Source organism: Lagenorhynchus albirostris, chromosome 15, assembly GCF_949774975.1.
Source record: "Lagenorhynchus albirostris chromosome 15, mLagAlb1.1, whole genome shotgun sequence".
NCBI lineage: Eukaryota > Metazoa > Chordata > Mammalia > Artiodactyla > Delphinidae > Lagenorhynchus > Lagenorhynchus albirostris.
The window spans coordinates 82,602,354-82,622,437 of record NC_083109.1 but is presented as its reverse complement, the minus strand read 5'-3'; the positions used below and the strand labels follow the sequence as shown (position 1 = coordinate 82,622,437).

At 42.4% G+C, this 20,084-nt stretch overlaps 1 protein-coding gene across 7 annotated transcripts in view; it reads right to left on the bottom strand.

Annotated features, from left to right (window-relative positions):
• BAIAP2L1 (BAR/IMD domain containing adaptor protein 2 like 1) overlaps positions 1 to 20,084 on the bottom strand; it is an 89,478-nt gene that overhangs the window by 49,073 nt on the left and 20,321 nt on the right. For 3 of the 7 annotated variants that reach the window (XM_060123766.1, XM_060123768.1, XM_060123765.1), the window contains exons 2-3: positions 17,333 to 17,408; positions 12,298 to 12,384 (exon numbers count right to left, since the gene is read on the bottom strand). In XM_060123766.1, coding sequence (XP_059979749.1) covers positions 12,298 to 12,384; positions 17,333 to 17,408 — 163 coding nt within the window. Of the gene's footprint in view, positions 1 to 12,297; positions 12,385 to 16,107; positions 16,192 to 17,332; positions 17,409 to 20,084 lie in introns of all 7 variants that reach the window. The other 4 variants (XM_060123764.1, XM_060123763.1, XM_060123767.1 and 1 more) reach the window with 2 other exon arrangements.

Sequence of the window (20,084 nt, the reverse complement as noted above, 5' to 3'; positions counted from 1 at the left end):
CACCTGTCTCCACCGTGTCCCTCTCCCTTTAACTTCGCTGTCCTCCCCCCTCAACCTACTGCAGGGGCCATACCCTTTGCTGTGTCTGGTGCCTCTGACCAGAGCCACTCTTTCTTGCTGTGAAGTCCCTTCCCCTATTTGTGTGTTAGAACTTTGTGTTTTTGTTTGACTCCTAATTTCAAGCCCAGCATAGTGCCATGAATAGAGTAAGACACCCGTGGGCATTAGTGAGAGGATGCGGTGGCTCTCGTGACTGACGTGAATGACGAAAGAAGCGGTCACGAGGCAGAGCCCTCAGGCCCCTGCCTCGTGGAGACCTGGACAGTTGCTTCAGCCCCCTGACCGCTGTTCTTTGGCCACAGCTGAGAGCCTGAGAATAAGGAGTCCTAGCCTCTCCCTATCCGGAGTTGACAGGACACATGATATCCTTTGAGGAGAAAAAGACCAATTTAAATAATTGTGAAAACTGGGTTTAAACAAGATAATTTTCCCTTCACACACTTTAAAATTCAAAGATTTAAGAGAACAGGCAAGTATCATAAAGTGCATTGAAAAATAGGTAATGACATTTCAGACTGACATTCAGGATGTGCCCATCATGCCGTCAGGAAGCATTAAATGTTAAAATGACTCATCTTGATTTGACATCTTAGCTTTTATACCTGTAGTTTTTACTAATTATAATACATCATCTGCACATATGGTTACTTCAAAGCTGGAAGAAGGAATGCTTTTCTTATAATAACTTCTGTAGGGAGGTACAATTTACAACACAGAACATCCTCTCTCAGTTTTAGAAATTTATATATACTTATACCAATATGCCTAGATGATATATGGACTTATATGGTATGTGCTTATATAGATGTTGTAAATTATACATTTATAAATTATAAGCCTATCTTTCTCTACAGTTAGATCTTTTTTTGCTCCCAACGAGGTGCCACCTGAAAACTGAAATGGCAAGTCATTTGCAAAGTTGGAATAAATGGTCATGTAATAAATGCTCCTAATACAAAATACAAACTCTTGATTATATCTGATAAAAGCACAAAATACAGAATCATACTCACATGATGAATCAGTTTCAGACTATATGATGGTTCACTATTTAACACAACCTTTTATCTGCTGAACTATAATGGACAGGACAATCTGACTGCCATAAAATAAATCACATCAGAAAAAGCCCATCTTTTCGACATGTAGAAAATTAAATCAGCGTAACAGGCCACACAGCTGGCAGACTACCTGAGCTCAAATTAACCAGCCGTTAACCAGCTGGGTGACTTTGGCAAGTTATTTAACTCTCTTTGAACCCCAGTTTCCTCATCTGTAAAATGAAAATAATAATAATAATAGTACCCACACTTCAGAGAGCTATCACGATGAGTACAGGAGTTAATATGCATACGTCAGGTACAATGCTAACCAAATAAAATAAATTCCCTACTAACTGTTTCCTATATTTGCGGAAAGGATTTTAATCTCTTTAAAGTGAGCCTCGGGCTTCCCTGGTGGCGCAGTGGTTGAGAGTCCGCCTGCTGATGCAGGGGACACGGGTTCGTGCCCCGGTCCGGGAAGATCCCACATGCCGCGGAGCGGCTGGGCTCGTGAGCCATGGCTGCTGAGCCTGCGCGTCCGGAGCCTGTGGTCCGCAACAGGAGGGGCCACAACAGTGAGAGGCCCGCGTACCGCAAAAAAAAAAAAAAAAAAAAAAAGCCTCACCTGCAACTAAAAGATAAATGGTTTTGGTCAACAACAATTGCTTTGACTCAACTTAGCTCTCTCATTGACTCTGGCATGAATTCTTTTATTTTATCTAGACCGTAGGAATCTATTTATGATATTTCTCTGAATGAATAACATTTAAAAAAATTTTCACGTATTGTTTTCTGCTCTTTTTTTTTTTTTTTTTTTTTTTGCGGTGCGCAGGCATCTCTCTGTTGCGGCCTCTCCCGTTGCGGAGCACAGGCTCCGGACGCGCAGGCTCAGCAGCCACGGCTCACGGGCCCAGCCGCTCCGCGGCATGCGGGATCCTCCCGGACCGGGGCACGAACCCGTGTCCCCTGCATCGGCAGGTGGACTCTCAACCACTGCGCCACCAGGGAAGTCCCTTCTGCTCTTATTTTTAAGACCCAAGACTGTCAGGTTGGATTTTGAGTGTCAACAAGACAAAACTGTAATAAATATATATTGTTTAATTGCATGACCAATGAACACTCTATCAATAACAAAAGAAAATCTATGATTTTCTAGGTTCCCTGATGGTGAGGAGATAAAATCTTCTGTTTTGTGATCAATTTAAGAAACTGGCCCAAACAATTTAACAGATGATTCAAAATAATGTGGGCTTCTCTGATGGTGCAGTGGTTAAGAATCCACCTGCCAATGCAGGGGACACGGGTTCAAGCCCTGGTCCGAGAAGATCCTACATGCCACGGAGCAGTTAAGCCCGTGTGCCACAATTACTGAGTCTGTGCTCTAGAGCCTGCATGCAACAACTACTGAGCCCACGTGCTGCAACTACTGAAGCCCGCGCACCTAGAGCCCGTGCTCTGCAACAGGAGAAGCCACCACAATGAGAAGCCGACGCACCACAAGGAAGAGTAGCCCCCGCTCGATACAACTAAAGAAAGCCTGGGCACCACAACGAAGACCCAATGCAGCCATACATACATGCATACATACATAAATAATGTAATAGCTGGCTGAACTGGAACATAATAACACAGTCTGAATTTATGTAATGCTGAGGTCCTTATACCTCACAGGAAATTTGTCAACTCCCTGAAGAAAGTCCCCTGTTATTCCTTGAGAAATAAGTGAGAACAAGCTTTATTTTTCTATGGTTTAAAGATGAAAAAACTGGTTCAAAGTTTCTTTTGAATATTTTGCCAAAATATTTTCCCCTGACCATTTCTGTTTTCCCTTTCCACCATTTCCATATTTCCTAAGTCTTAAAAAATAAACGTCATTTGATTTAGGGACAAAACTGGAAGCTTTAGACAAATTTCAGTTTCCTCTTTTTTTTTTTTTTTTTTTATTTTTTTTTTTCGGTACGCAGGCCTCTCACTGTTGTGGCCTCTCCCGTTGCGGAGCACAGGCTCCGGACGCGGAGGCTCAGCGGCCATGGCTCACGGGCCCAGCCGCTCCGCGGCATGTGGGATCTTCCCGAACCGGGGCATGAACCTGTGTCCCCTGCATCGGCAGGCGGATCCTCAACCACTGCGCCACCAGGGAAGCCCCCAGTTTCCTCTTTTAAATGAGCACTGTTCCTTGAGTTGAACTGTGTATCTGTGATAAGGATTTATGTGCACAGCTACAGGTACACACCCTGACGACCTGAGTCACATGAATTATTATTCATATGACTTACTATTTAACAAACACAGTGGATTAAAATATTTTACCTGCTAAATCCTGACTACAGAGCTCTGGTCTTTGGCTTTGCATTTGTCTGTTCGTTTGTTTCTCCCAACAGGGCAAGGCGGTGTTGCCTCAGAGCTGCTTACATGCTGTGGTTATTGGGATCATGCTGTTAATGTGTGTTAAACCCAAGCACTTAGTAACAGACTACAGGAATGATCCTGGCAAGTATAGTCTTAATTAAACCCACCCAAGCACTTAGATCGCAGATGGTAAGGAGCTGCTTTTTCTTTGGAGAAAAGGATATCAAATCCCTCACACAATGGCTCCATCCTGAGTGGCTTAAGCAACTGGGTGACCCTAAAGGCCTTCTGCTGTCAAGTAAGGGCCTGCAAGGGGCCGGGTTGTAAACAGTTCAGGTCTCCTCTGTTGCAACCGCTTAGCTCTGCCAGTGTAGCTGCAGACAACACATGAACAAGTGGGCACGGCCGTGGCCCAATAAAATTTTAGTTTCAAATCGGTGCTGGCCAGCCCCTTGGCTCTTGTTTGCTCAGTTAAGGTACAACTGATAAAAGGTGATGCTTTAACAAAGCGAATTTGAAGGCTACTTCAAAATATATGCTAATTCTTACTGTAATTTTCTAGTGGTTCAGCGCATTTAGCATAAAAATGACTAAAATTTGGCAATTCTCTTGAATCATTAGAATTTTCCTATTACTTTCAATTATAGTTGAGAAAAAGCAATGACACATTTCCTCAATAGTCTCTATAATAGGAGAACAGACTCTATTCATAAAGGACCTTTTGTTTTCAAGAGCAAACCATTAGAAATGACTCCTGGGAGAAGGATGTGTATCTAGCCTATTTATAGAAAATTAAAACCTGCCATTATTTAAGTTTTAGATAATTAGAAGAGCTTACAAATTTTAGACATTTAAAGATATTTTCCATAAAGTCTGAGTCACTTTCCCTGCAAAACTGGCAGAATACCTTTGTTAGTATGGATATGACAGAAAATAAAGGAGCATTTCATTTGCACATTCTAAATATTTTACAAGAATTTTATCAAATGGTAAGTCATATTCCATCAACTATTTTTATTTTCTAAGAATTAAACATATTTAAATGAGAGAAGCTCCACCATTGCTTGGCATTTCTACTTTTCATTTCTTGGTGACTTCCAATGGCAAAACCTTTACACCTCCATAGGTGACCCCAACATGGAAGAGAACAATGAGATGACAATAAAACCCATACAGAAATATTTCCACATGAATGAGAATCAAGAGGCACAATAAAGCATCAGCAGAATTAGACTGTCAAGAACTTCAAACTGGGACTTCCCTCGTGGCACGTTGGTTAAGAATGCCTGCCAAGGGCTTCCCTGGTGGCGCAGTGGTTGAGAGTCCACCTGCCGATGCAGGGGACACGGGTTCATGCCCTGGTCCAGGAAGATCCCACATGCCGCAGAGCGGCTGGGCCCGTGAGCCATGGCCGCTGGGCCTGCACGTCCGGAGCCCGTGCTCCGCAACGGGAGAGGCCACAACAGTGAGAGGCCCACATACCGCAAAAAAAAAAAAAAAAAAAAAAAAGAATGCCTGCCAATGCAGGGGATACGGGTTCGAGCCCTGGACCTGGAAGATCCCACATGCCACGGAGCAACTAAGCCCACGTGCCACAACTACTGAGCCTGTGCTCTAGAGCCCACGAGCCACAACTACTAAGCCCGCATGCCACTACTACTGCAGCCTGCGTGCCTAGAGCCCATCCTCTGCAACAAAGAAAAGCCACTGCAATGAGAAGCCCGCATACCACAACAAAGAGTAGCCCCCACTTGCCGCAACTAGAGAAAGCCCACGCACAGCAATGAAGACCCAACGCAGCCAATAAAGAAAGAACTTCAAACTGCATTGATAATAAAAAGAATCAAAAGAGAAAAACAAAACTTTATTAAAAGTTGATTGGCAAACTCTATAATAAAAAGACAACCCAAGTAAAAATGGGCAAAGGATCTGAATAGACATTTCTCCAAAGATGATATGCAATGACCAGTAAGAACATGAAAAGATACTCGACATCAACCACTAGGGAAATGTAAATCAAAACTCAAATGAGGTAGTACCTCACACTCACTAGGATGGCTATAATCAAAAAGACAGACAATAACAAGTGTTAGCAAGGACTTAAAGAAGTTGGAACCCTCATACACTGCTGGTGGGAATGTAAAATGGTGCATTCACTTTGAAAAATACTCTGGCAGTTCCTCAAAGGGTTAAATTTAGAGTTAACATATGAGCCAGCAATTCTACTCCCAAGTATATACCCAAGAGACAGAAAAATGTATGTACATACAAAATTTGTACATGAATGTTCATAGCAGCAGTATGTTTTAATAGCTAAAAGGTAGAAGCAACCTAAATATCTATCAACTGATAAAACAGATAAACAAAATGTGGTATATCTATACAACAGGATATTATCCATCCATAAAAAGAAAGGAAGTACTGCTACATGTTACAATGTGAATGACCCTTGAAATCACTGTGCTAAGTGAAAGAAACCAGTGACAAAAGATCACATATTGTATGATTCCATTTATGTGAAAAGTCCAGCAAAACCAACTCTATAGGAGACAAAATATATTAATGGTTAAATACGACTGGAGTTGGGGGTGAATGGGAGGTGACTGCTAATGGGTATGTGATTTCTTTCTGGAGTGAGGAAATGTTCTAAAGTTGACTGTGGTGATAATTTAAAACTTTGTGAATATACTAAAAACCACTGAACTATACGCTTTAAACGGGGCAATTGTACTATATGTTAATCAGATCTCAATAAAGCTATTAAAATGATAAAAATTAATTCACAGATTTCAAAAGAACTAAATAGAACTTATAGTAATGAAAAAGAATGACAAATTGAAATCTCAACAGAATAAAAAAAGTAGAAAATAAAAAAATTTAAAATGCCATTTACAATAGGACAAAAATGTCATAAGTATCTAAAAATGCATGTATAAAAATGTGCAAGACTTCTACAACGAAAATTACAAAATGGTGCTAACAGAAATTAAAGAAGTCTCAAGTAATTAAAAGGATATACCATCTTCATGGATTAGAAGATTGAGTCAGTTCTCTCTAAATTCATCTATAGATTCAATCTATCGTCAAAAATCCGAGATTTTTTTTTTAGTGAGAATTGACAAGCTGATTCTAAAGAACGTGTACATGCAGAAGTCCTATAATAGCTAAGACAATCTCGAATAAGATCTACTTACTTTACTTGATATCTCCTACTAGATATCAAGATTTATCATAAAGTTACAGTAATTAAGACAGTGTGGTGTTGCTGCAAGGACTGCAGATAGAGCACACAGACAGCAAAGTGTGTAGGTGTGTTGCCTCCCTGTTTCCCAGTGACAAACCCATGTGATGTGTTACAAATATGAATAACTGAAAGAGGAAGTACAGCAAAGACATTAAAAGTGGTAACAATGACTGTAAATCGAGTTACAGAAGAAATACCTGCCTGTGGGAACGTCAACACTGCTACTGTTTGAGAAACCCTGGATGTACAGCCACAAGAATGGAGTGAAGCCCAGAATCATCAACATAATTGAGGAAAGCGGTTGTGGTGAAAAGGATGAAGGTGTTTCCCAGAAAGTGATACCAGCCCAAAAAACTTCACATTAAAGGAACTCTCAAGGCTATCTCACAACATTGAAATCACCGAGGATAAAATGCTGGAAGCTGATCCAAGCTTAAAAGGAGCATGACAATTTGCGAAAGCATATTGTATCTTAAGTTATACAGGAAGGCGACAAGAGTTGTTGAAACGACTCGAGTTTTTTACAAATAAATAAAAATGCTTTAACTATCAGTGTTTCTAATACTTTAAAGTACTGTGTACTAAATAAATATCAGTTTTATTTTTTCCATTTCCTTACACATTTATAACTGAAAGTGAGAGAGTTTTTAATGTTTCTGGCAAACATTTTTAAAGGTCACAGGACAATCATAATTTTCCCCATTGATTATTAAGATGGCTTTGCATGGTTTTAACTTGTATGGTCATCTTTGTGGTCCTACCTGTATTTAAAATTAATGAGTTAAATGTATCATTTCAGAAATTAGAAAAAGAACAGCAGAATAATCCCAAAGATAGTACAAGGAAGAAAACAAGGGTAAGAGTAGACATTAATGAAATAGAAAATGAAGATACAATGGAAAGAACTGAAATAATTTGTTCTTGAATAATCAAGCAAAAATGTATATTCTTACAAACGTATCACCTACTTTATGGAAGAGAATAATGTCAATGAAAAAAAATTGGTACTGATTTTTGAATTCTCAAATACTTGTGAACATATGAAGCGGCAACAGAGAGGCATCTTTCTGGTCTGTGAAACTTTAGAAAACACAAGGCACATTATCTCATTTCATCTTCAAACAACCCAGAACGTGTTGCTGTCCTCTCCCTTAGTCCTGCCAACCACTCATAAGGTGACGTGTTGCCCAGGGTGGTGTAAGTTGACAGCGGCACTGTAACAACACAAGCTTTACTGAGCATCTCTCAGGTGTTGGGCAGTCTCAGGGGAAAATAAGACCTGGCCTGGCCTCCCTGTCCTGGGTCACAGGATCGTTCCCAAGCAGCACCAATGCCGCCTACCATCCTCTCGCAGAGGTCACGACCTCCACAGCCCTTGCTCTGCCTTGCTTGGCTGCAGAGCACATGGCTAAGGACACAGGACCCAATGTGGTTGCCCATGGAGGTTATCTCACCACCATGCAGAAGGCTGTGACTGCCAAGTTTACCCTATGGTCTACCAGCCTCCCCAGGGAAACGCGGGGTGAGCATCCACTCTGCAGACCTCAGAGGAAACATCTATCCACGAGGCTCCTGAGGAGGAGATGAGGCAACACACGAAGGACCCGGCACACAGCACACACTTAGTGAGACCTGAGTTTCTATGTGAGGCACAGCTGCACAAAAGTCAAGCAATACGTGTAAGAAGGCATACATATGTAAGTAAAACTTCTGTTAGTTCCATCTTTCTCAACCCTGTAACACCTGGTGTTTATGGTTAGGACCCTAGTGAAGCCACCATTTCTGAGGGGGCCAGTGAGCTCCAATCACCACACCTGCCAGCCCCTCCCCAGTCTTCGGCTGCTCTGACACCAACGATTCCCTCTCATCTCCTTCTTGAAAAGGTCCCCGTCGTGGGCTTCCTGTTTTCTTCCTCTTCAGCAACCCGTGATTGGCTGCCTCTTTCCTTTCCCTTCGCCTCAGTGAAGTGCAGTAAGTGCAGAGGTGAAGAGCTGAGATCCTCAAGTCGGACCACCTGCTAACTGTGTGACCCAGGCACACACTTCACCTCTGGGTCTTACGTGGAAAACGGAGACAGTGGAAGCGCCTGCACCCAGATCTGTGCAGGACGGCTCTGAGGACTAAATGAGACGCTGAACTAAAGGCCCTGTCAGGCACTGGGTCCTGCGCCCGAGGAGAGCAAGCACTCAATGTTGGCTCTTAGGCACAAACTCACCGGAAGAAAAGCCTGGAAAGAAATATGGCAGTGATGAAAGAGGCTGTGAGACCGTGCAGGTACGTCAGCAGAGAGGAAGATGAGAGGAGGAAAGAAAGGAGAGAGAAGCGGAGGCAGGGAAGATGCCCCAAGAGTTTGTGATGAAAAGATACCCAAAAGCTTGAGAAGAAAAGCAAAAGGACAGAAAAACAAAAACTACCCCACATCCCTAATTCATCTTCTGTGCTTGGGAGTCCCACTTCCCAAATAGGAATAGACTGGGAAGGATGGCTGTGGTCTACTGGAGAAACAACAATTCTAAATAGTGTGTGAAGTACACACACGATAGTAAAACCACACAACCCATGTGGGAGAAAAACACTATCCCAATCAGAGACACAAGCAAAACGCAGCAGCACTTTGCAGCTCACAGCACAGCTAAAGCAGTAATGCGTGTTAAGTCCTTTCCTTTCACTGAAAGCCATTGAAACAAGACCTCTGATAACCAGAGCTGGCTGACTGGTGGCACCATCGGGTGTCCTCCTAACAGCTGTGCCCTCTCCCCCTTGATGTATCCCTTGGCCAACCATGCCTGGGAATAGTGCCGCTGGGTCATGGGCGTGTGATCCAAATCAGGCCAGAGAGAACAAGAGGGTGTGTGCTGGGGCTCCTGGGAAAAGGTTTCCTCCTCTGTAAAGCGTGCTCCTTCCTGCTTCTGGACATAGTGGGAAGAGGGAGGGTGTGATGCCTGAGACTAGCAATGGCAGGGCAGCCACCCTGGTACCATGAGGAGCTGGGCTTTAGGACGAGAAGAAAGAGAGAAATAACCAGAGTCCTTAGTAATGATTAACCAAGAACCCCCTGTTTCTGGCCTTCTTATGTGGGATAATAAACATCCTTATTGCTTACACCACTGTTAGTTGGGTATTTTGTTACTCGTGGGCAAGAGCATCTTAAATGATTCACACAGCACTGGGTGAGCTGATGCCGAAAGAGGGATATCAAAATGAAAACACCCATAGCTAGAAGTCAGAAATGGTACTGCTGCAGCCCTGTGCTACTAACAGAGGCCGACCCAGAAGACAAAAAGTAAAAGGCTAATCAACACCCACACACACACACCTTTTCTTTCCTCTAAAGTGAGAAGAGACTGAAATGCTTAGCTTTGCCACCCTGATTTACATTAATAATGTATTTGGCCAAGTTTTCCAAGTTGAATCCTCACTACAAATTTCTATGAATTAAGTAAATATTTTTAGCCAGAGGGTATTTTCCTCCCAAAGCAAAAATTTTAAACGGAAAATTGTATAACTATAGGATTTTTTTTTGCGGGGGAGGGGCGTGGGAAAAGAAAGGCTTTTCAGAGATAATACTCTTCAGGAATGAAAATTTTGAAATGATTCATAATCTTCACGTATGTAATACCCCTTCAGTTTTTAACAAATGGAATTTGTAACATAAGTTTCATAATGAAGTATGAAGGCCAATACCAAAATGTCAGTAACTAGATCAGAAAATCTTCTTGAAAAACAAGAAAGGTACAATCAACTTTAGGTCTCTCTTTTTTCTATGAATTGTCCAGTGCTCTTCCATACAGGTATTTAAACAGATATAGGGTAGTATTTTAGTCTAAACTTTAACAACAAAATAAAAAACTAAGCAAATCAAAAGAAGTAAATGTTAGGCCTCCAAAAGCAACTCCTACTAGGATTGCACTTTATCATGGAATGGCTGCAAATGAGTAGGAAATTAACTACATGATAGAGTGAATATAAGCAAAAGGACAACTTGGAACAAAAATGGCAGCAAGTAATTTCCATTCCCTCTGAATGAAATACAAACACATGAAAGAAACTGCACCATAGCAACATATTTTCCTTATTGAAACCGAAATTTTAAGCTCCTGTTTATAACAACACGGTTGCTGTGGAAACAGCTGATTCAACATTATGAACTCACAGCTGAATCAAATAAGGTGTGGAACAGAAGTCTTATTTAAACAGTGGCAAGAATCATAAAACATTAAAAAGGCAAACTGAACGACGGTGAGTCAAAGCGCCATATGTTTTAACATAAGGGTCATACTTTTTTTTCCCCTGATGCCTGACACAAATAGGCTGTTTCTTTTTAATTTAGTTCTATTTTTGGAACCCTATAATCACCCCAATCATCCCTCAAATGTCCTAAATTTTACTGTCTGCTTCTGTCTACATAACACAGTGTGTATTTTATTAAACTGATCCACTTTGGACAGAGTTACTATAGTTCAGACCTTGCCAGAACAACAGAATACAAGTCAGCACTTTGAAAATTTTCTACTCGTAACTGATTCTATTCAGTATCGCAGTACTGACTTATTCATCACCCAGCATCACTTCAGGCTTAGCTTTTGCCTACAGGTTTCAAGACTATGAACTCTTCCGGTACAAAAGCTGTCAGAGAATGTTAATGAGCGCCCAGATCCACTGCAGACGCAGCAGCCCAGCCCCCAACCCCAGAACCATCATCACACCTTGAATTTGTTCCTTGGCTTTTATGAGTCAGTTAGGAGTTTTCCAAGCAATCCTGAAAACCCTCAAGACACTTAACATACGAATGGTGTGAATTATTTGAACCTTAAACATATGCGCCTTTGCCCCTCTGCTTCCCTTTCCACGTTTTAATTGGAGAGGAACACACATTTCTTTAAAACACACACTTTACCAATCCTTTCCTCTGGTTTTCTGAACCTTTCAAATTCTGACAAACATTTTAAACTCTGAAATGTTACCCTCTGTCAAGTAAAACATATTTAACAAGTTATTAAAATGATGGTTATGTGTGGGACTATTAAAAAAAAAAAAAATCCACCTTTCCCCGCTTCGGAGATGGTACAGTGAACCGGCTCTGTAAATAGAAGCCTTGGTGCTGCCGAGGGTGCGGCTGCCCTCGCCCTCCGCGTGTGCACAGGGGATCGATTCATACCAGCAAAACCGGAAAAATCACAACCGAGAGCAACTGTGGAAGCAGCGACAGCCAAGAGCAGAACGTAAAGGGGCTGGACTCTCTGCAAGGTGAGTCACAGGAAGCGCTCTGCCAGAGGCCGGAGGCTGCGTGCACATCCCCTTCAGTTAAAAATGTGGCTCAAGGCTCCCCCGGCTTCACGCTTCAGGGATCAGCAGGGAACTAGGGCCCAAACCTCAGAGGCAGAAGCCCAGTTCCTAGTGGCCTGCGCTTAACTAAGCCTCCACTTTGGACAGACCACGGAGGAGTCAATCACCGCAGAGGTGAACAAACCCGAGTGCTGGGCTAGCCCTCTTTTCCATTCTGGATCCGGGCCACTTTGTATGTTCTCATCAGGGCTCGCACGACAAAGGCTCCGGAACCGCGCTCAAGTTGGGTGTATATGTAACGGACGGTCAGCTCACCCAGCTCTGTCGACACAGGGGACCCGCTGGCAATCTCACCGATCTTGGCCACTCCATCGTAGTAGGCTTTTCCCGCCAGAATCATAGCTAGACAGGGAAGGTGACACACACAATCATCACTTACACATGGAAAGGAGGAAACGACACAGAGGTTTTCTTCCAAACACCCCGGAGTCCCTCGCGGCTGAGGCAAGCGTGGCTCTCAGGGGGCAGGGCTTGAGCTTGCGAGCTGTGCCAGGGGCAGAGGTCCCTCCACTGCACTCCTGCAGGCCCCCCACCCACCGGAAAGCCCTCACGGGATCCTCGCCTCCGACCAGCCCTGGGGAACCTTCAGCAGCGGCAGAGGCTGGGGGTCCGGAGAAGGTTCTGCCTGCTCCTCAGGCCAGCTCCAGAGGGGATATGTTCCTAACACAGAATTGGGGCTGGAACACATCCACTGCAGCAAGCTGGTCATTCTACAGCAATACAGGTCTGCAATACTGTTAGCTAGAGGGGCAGGTGTGGGCTTGTCTAGGCGCCTGGGCCTTCTATGGCATTTTTACTTTTTCTATTGAAAAAGATATTCTGAGACACAAGCAACTACCATACTTGTTGCCAGGAGAGAAATCTATGAAATCTGAAATACATTATCATTTCAAAAAAAAAATGAAATTACCTGGAAAATAACTGAATGCTCTGCTTTTCTTTCTGCTCTTTTTTGGCAGAGACAGGAAAACTCTTACTGCTATACAAGCTGGATTCTAATTATCTTAAAAATCACATTTCTCCTTTCAAACTGATTCTGAAAACTACATTATAAGGTACAGAAATATGCTTCTGATTTGTTTTTCTTTTCCTTTTTTTTCCCCTTTCCTTTTTCTTTTTTGGAGGGTGCAGGGAGGTTGTAGGTGGGAGTCAGGAGCAAGACAAATCTGGGTTTGAATTCTACTGTTACTTCCAACAACATGACCTTCTTGGACAAGTTAGTTATCCTTTTTGAAACAAACGGTTTGAATCTATAAAATGCCCTAACAGTGTGAGTATTGGACAAACTAATGGAAGCTGATAATACCCACTCCTTCTGTCACTTTACACAGGCTGGGTTTCAGGAGACTGAAGGTGTACAACAAGCAAGCTTTTCAATAAGATCTAGCCTACTTAGTGTGACTTTGGAGAAAATATTTTATCTTGCTCAAAGGCCAGCTTCATACACAGACATCACTTTGCCCGGTAGCTTTGGAGACCACAGGATTTGGGAGATAAAAGAGCCCTAAGCAACCCCTCTCAGGCTCCTTTCCTCTCACTGAGAGGAAAACCTGAGGCCACACCAGTTTATAACGGGTATTGTTTTTATTTTTATTTTTTTATTTTTATTTTTTTGCAGTACGTGGACCTCTCACTGTTATGGCCTCTCCCGCTGCGGAGCACAAGCTCCGGACGCGCAGGCTCAGCGGCCACGGCTCACGGGCCCAGCCGCTCCGCGGCATGTGGGATCTTCCTGGACCGGGGCACGAACCTGCGTCCCCTGCATCGGCAGGCGGACTCCCAACCACTGCACCACCAGGGAAGCCCATGGGTATTGTTTTTAAAAGATGAATTTTAAAAGGTATTTCAAGTTTTAAAAAGGTGGGGGAGGAGGTCACAGAATGAATTAATGCCCAAGTCCCGCTGAAGATACTGCAGGCCAAAAAAAGTAGTATTTTCAAGGCAAATTAATCTATTTTTGCATGTCTTGTAGAATTAAAAAAATTATGAAACTTACAGCTTTTACTACATATATATACAAGTTCATGAAATCTAATGCTCTACTATACTATTGTTTCATAAGACTAAGGATAACTGTAAAGCGTAATTATAAAAAAGAGCAGTAACAAATAGCATTTATGTAAACTTTCCAAATCATTACTTAAATTAATTAATCTACCACACTACATTAAGACATAGGGTGATGATGTTATCACCCCGTTTCACGAAGTGGAGCACAGAAGAGATATTCTGGGACATGTCCAAGGTCAATGGCGAAGCAGAGGCAGTGCACACAACCCCGGCAGTTCTAAATCATGGTGCTTTTTGACTCTTTGGTCTCAGCTAGCACTGAAAAAGAGATGACTCCACCGAAAAACAAGGTTTATAGCCAGTAAACTGTCAAGTTAATATATGTAATATTTTAGTGGGAAGATTTAAAATTGCAAGGTGCTGATAAGCTAAAAAGCAAATTAACGGGGGAGAATGGTAATACAGGATTACACAACACTTAAATAAAATTTTTGGTTTGCATCCACACATTGAAATTTTTCCATTAACTGCCGACTTATGTTTAAAACTATTTAACCTTCTTAGTCTAGTAAAATATCCTGCTTTTATGATAAAGCTGCATTAACTTAAAAATTATAATTTATCCAGAAAAATAAACTAATATTTTCATAATTCTGTCCCCTTTTGTGGATATATTAGAGATTTTCTACCACTTACTGTTTTAAGGAATGAAGCTTTATTAATTTTTAGTGGTTGATCAACTACTTCATCAACCTAAACTACACATTTCTACCAGAAAAACTTTCCTTAAAATATCAGTATGATTTCAATAGGTTACAGTTCTGCTCAAAAGCCTTCAATGGCCTCCCACTGGCCACAGGGTAAGCCTGTCACACTCCACAGAGTTCATCGTAGATTTTTACAGTCATGGCCTTCAATGAATCACACCTCCCGGAATTCCCAGGTGGTATAATTGTCTAGGATGCTGACAGGTTGTTTGGTCATGTGACTGCTTTGGCCAATGGGGTACGAGCAGGCATAACTCCCACGGGGCTTGTACTCTTGGGACAGCCAGCTATGCCTGAGAGAGGAAGTGAGCTCAGCCCCAGTCCACTGCAACCGCAGAGTCCCAGGGGTACAGACAACTGCACAGCCTTTACAGGACGACTGAAAATAATGAACTATTGTTGTCTTAAGCCACCAAGCTTAGAGGCAGTTTGTTATGCGGCAATAGGTAACAGATGCTGCATCCAAATGCATTCATAGTAGGACCTTATTCCACCTTATGTTCTACTGTTCCCTCACAGCTTCTCACCCATGCTAGCGTGGACCCCTGGTCTCGGCTTGGATGCTGTCTTTTCTGCCTGAAGCACTAGTAAGCAGCATCTGCCTACTGAAACCTAACGTCTGTCAGCTGGCTCAGCTCCTACACGGCCTCTGCCTGCTCCATACTCCACCGGCCTCCTCTCAAACTCCTGTGCCGCTGCTCGGCCTATGCTCTTCATCAGCTGTGCTGCTGCGCTGGGCTATAATCTAACTGTTGAATGCACATCTGGCATCCTCGACTATACTACAGATTCTTACCAACGACTTTACACATTTTATTGAAGTTTCTCAATGGCTTCAGCCAAAAACAGATGGCCTGCAGAAATCCTGGAACACATTATGAAACACAGAATAGGCCCCAGGAGGTGTTAAAGTGGTAGAGGCTGCTGGGGAGAAGCCCTGTTAGCAGGAGGCTAAGCTGTGGGCTCTTCACTGCGTCACCTTGTAAAACTCTGCCTCAGAGAGGCAGCTCGTGCTAGAAAGAAAAAAATCACTGCAGGTCAGAGTGATTTCCTTCCCGGGGATGGATAAAGCGATGACTTTGTGGTCTTGTGACTAGGTAATCATCAGGAGAGAGTCAGCTTCCAAAACAAGGCTCCAGTTCTTTGAAGGAGGGAGGGGGCACCCATAGAAGTCACTGGTACGGCTAGAGGGAGAGGGAGGGAAATCTCAGGCCTGCTGCATTTCCTGACACTGAACACGTCTGGCCAAGAGCACAGAGATTCAGAAGGAAGTCAATAAGCAGTTTACTTTTGCAGTGACTGAAACGATAGTTCGTCCGTAATCCAAAGTCCTGAGTCTTGCCAGCACCTCCCCTTTCCTGGAGCAGGCTTACTGAGGGTGTGAGGGCACAGGTTTATTTTCAAAACATCATCAGGGAGCAGCCAAAGGTGGGGTATCGTGAAAGAGAGAAAGAAGAGGGGAAAAAAAGACACAAAGCTTGGTCTGAAGCTTTCTTCAAATCTCAAACTGCTGGAAACTAAATTTTCTACTTATGTTACGTGCTGGTCTTAGTGAACCAGGGTAGGTGGTGAAACTGGGGTCTGAATATTTTGGGGGTGACACTTGCTACATATGGAGAATTGTTCTGACCATGTTAGAATTTGGTGATTGTTAGCATCTTGAGTTTTCAAGGTGATCACTGATAAGGGACTTCCCTGACGGTCCAGTGGTTAAGACTTCACCTTCCAATGCAGGGGGTGTGGGTTCGATCCCTGGTTGGGGAGCTAAGATCCCACATGCCTCGGGGCCAGAAAACCAAAACATAAAACAGATGCAATACAGTAACAAATTCAATAAAGACTTTAAAAAAATGGTCCACATCAAGGTGATCACTGATAACGTTCCCCTTTTGCGAGGGGAATGCATGTATAGATGCACATTGGCTTCCTCAGATGAAATCTGTTCAAACCAGCAAACTCTGGTTCACAGAGAGACAAAAGCCAATGCCTGAGTTCATTTTAAATTAAGCACTCATTTTGAAATGAGAATCTAAGTTCAACCTTTAATTTAGATGTCTTTCCATTCAGGCTAAACATTTTATTTCTCATATTACTATCATAAGTGATACACCCAAAGACAAGAAATTCTTCTACATAAATAAAAAGGAGAATAATTCCTATGCTTCAGGATCTTAAAATTTTAAGTACACTTTTTATATGTTATTAGTTTACCAAGTATTTGGTGTAAAAAGTAGAAAACATGTTTATGTCAATGATATAAAAGATTAAGCAGTGTCAAAAAGCAATATCTGATATTTAAGATATGTCACTTTTGGTAGCCTATTATTCAACTTACTCATTTCAAGTATACTAATATCCTATCATTGCAAAGTTCTACAGATTAATTATAAATGGTTTCTACCAATTTAAAGATATTTTAAAAATTCAGTAGCATTTAAAAATAATTAAGTAAAATATTTAATGAATGGCTTTCATATGCATTCTATATTTATAAATTTAGAAAACAGACTTACCATTAACAGCTTTTTCGTAATTTTTTCCTAGGTTTATTAAATTTCGTAGCCCAGGATTGAACTGTTCCATAACATTCTGACAAACAAACAAAAAAAACAAATTAATAAAATAAGCGAACAGCAGACCAAGCAATCTTTAGATGGTGTCACTGCATAGCCTAGGACCCGCACGTGTGCCTGATGGTACCGTCCACAAAGTCATGATTTGAAAGTAGTGAAGAGCACTTCCATCCTAACTGCTGGAGTAGTGAGGTGCATGTGACCTTGGCAGCTCCCTGCCTGCCCAGGAGCTGCCTAGAATTTACTGTAAATGAAGCAGGTAGCAGACATTCCATCTCTACAAAGTACACCCTGTGGGGGCCATGAGTCCAGAAGCTGATGCTCCCTTTTGGGTTTAGGTAAGTTAATGGCTGTCATGATAGTGCTAAGAAACAGGGGCGCATGATAGACAATTATATGGGCAGTGTTTTGGCTATCAGTAGAACAGGAATTTCCAAGAGATGTTGTTTTTGCTCTGCCTAATTACTGGGGAAGGGATGGGGGTGGGTGTTGCTGACGGCCCTAAGACATAGGCCAGCCTAGAACTTTCTTTCTAGGTGGTCACTGGCATTTTTTTTCCCAGCCATCAGTTCATTCATTATTCATGGAGTGTGAGGTAGGTCCTGTGCTCACAGCAGTGGAGGGGGAGACGTGGTTTCCCATTATGGACTTCATGATGCTCTATCTCTGCAGATGTCATGGTTTTCATTTTTAAAAGTGTCATTTCTATATCACTAGAAGGTCATAAACATAGAGAGAAGTGCTGTGACAAGTATAAAACAACTATGTAGAACACTGGCCTAAATTTAAAATGCTACCCTAAATCTGAAGTACAGACAAGAAATCATTCCTATGGGTCTCTGGCTTTGTGACCCAGAACACACGGTGACAGTACATCTGTCACACCTACAAACCATAAGGTTCACAATATGAATCATTCCAGATAGACCAGCCAGATCCCTTTACCCCCCTCCCAAAATGTGTACCTTGTTTGTAGAGGACCAAGCAACAAAAAGAATAAAAAACCATACAACATCCAAAGCGGCAGATACTTGACACATTACTCTTCGGGATAAAAAGATCCTCCATTATAAGTTAGTAGAAAAAGACTATAATAACTTTATTAGACAGTATAAAGGCTTATCGTGAAAAAGAACCCCTGCCCCAACCCTTCCCCACCCCTGGCCTTACACCCACATAACAGCTTGCTTGCAAGTGCTCTTTTGTATTTGCTGCCATAGTTTTGATGAATATTCTTGGCTTCTCAATTTTGGACAATAAGTACTGGATTTCTGCTACGGTAGACAACCCTACTTTCCCTTTCTCAGTCTCTCCTATATAATTAAATAACAGTTTCCTGGTAAATCAACAGTCAAGGTTTATTATGACTTTGTAAATACTGGTCACTACAATGCAAGGAATGTAAAAGAATTATGCTTCCTTTCTTGATATACTCTTTTTGTTTCTCCTGGGATTAATAATTGTCTCATTCCCACCCCCGCCTTAGATTTTTCTATGTATCTACCTTAAATGTTTCCACACGCTCCATCGGATCTCATAGGAGCCTATCACTGTTTTTCAAATGTACAAAGCTGTCAGCTAATCTTCCATTCCATTTTTTCCCCCAGACCTTCCTCCAAGGACTCTCCGTCCTCTTACTCAGTCTGGCCTGACCGTTCCTGCCACACTGTTGCCCTTGCATGTCCCTTTCTGGTCCCCTGTGTGACAGTCTCATTAGCTGGATTCCACATCTTCCTCCTTCTTCATTTATTTTTTTGATTTTTATTTTTTTTGCGGTACGCGGGCCTCTCACTGTTGTGGCCTCTCCCGTTGCGGAGCACAGGCTCCAGACGCGCAGGCTCAGCAGCCATGGCTCACGGGCCCAGCCGCTCCGCAGCACGTGGGATCCTCCCGGACCGGGGCACGAACCTGTGTCCCCTGCATCAGCAGGCGGACTCTCAACCACTGCGCCACCTGGGAAGCCCCCTCCTTCTTCATTTATTGCTATCTGCTGGAGATCATTCTCCAAGAGTGACCTAAGAAATGACGCAGGAGGTAAATTTGAGTCCCCACATGTCTGAAATTATCTTTACTTTGACATTTAACTGGTATTTCGCTGGGCTGTGTATTACAGGTTGAAAGTGATTTTCCTTTAGGATTTTAAAGATATTGCTCCAGTCTTCAATATCCAGTTTTGCTATTGAGAAGTCGGCTGTCATTTGTATATGACTTTTTTTTTTTGCTGGGGGGCAGGTGGTGGGAGGGGGCTTGTTTATCTCTGGAACCCTCCTCTTTATCCCTGTGCTCTGAAACTACCCAGTGGTCTGTCTCAGTGTGGGTACTTTTTTCATTTATTTTACTGGGCACTCAACAGACCCTACCCATAGAGAAAATTATGTCCTTCAGGTCTGAAAAGTGTTCCTGTTTTGATTCTTGCCTCTTCATTCTCTGGAACTCTGAGGAGGATTTTATATGACCTGGATTTATTCTCTAATCATCTTACCCTTTTTCTCTGATTTTCCACTTTTTGTTCTATCTCTGACAGATATCCTCAACTGTACATTCTAACTCCTCTGATGCTTTTCAAACTTTTGATATCATATTTTTAATTTGGGCTCTTTCAGGTTTTTTTGGTTATTCATTTTTAAAAGCATCCTGTTGTTTTACGGATGCAGTATCATCTCTTATCTGAATAAACTGTAATTTGGGGGAT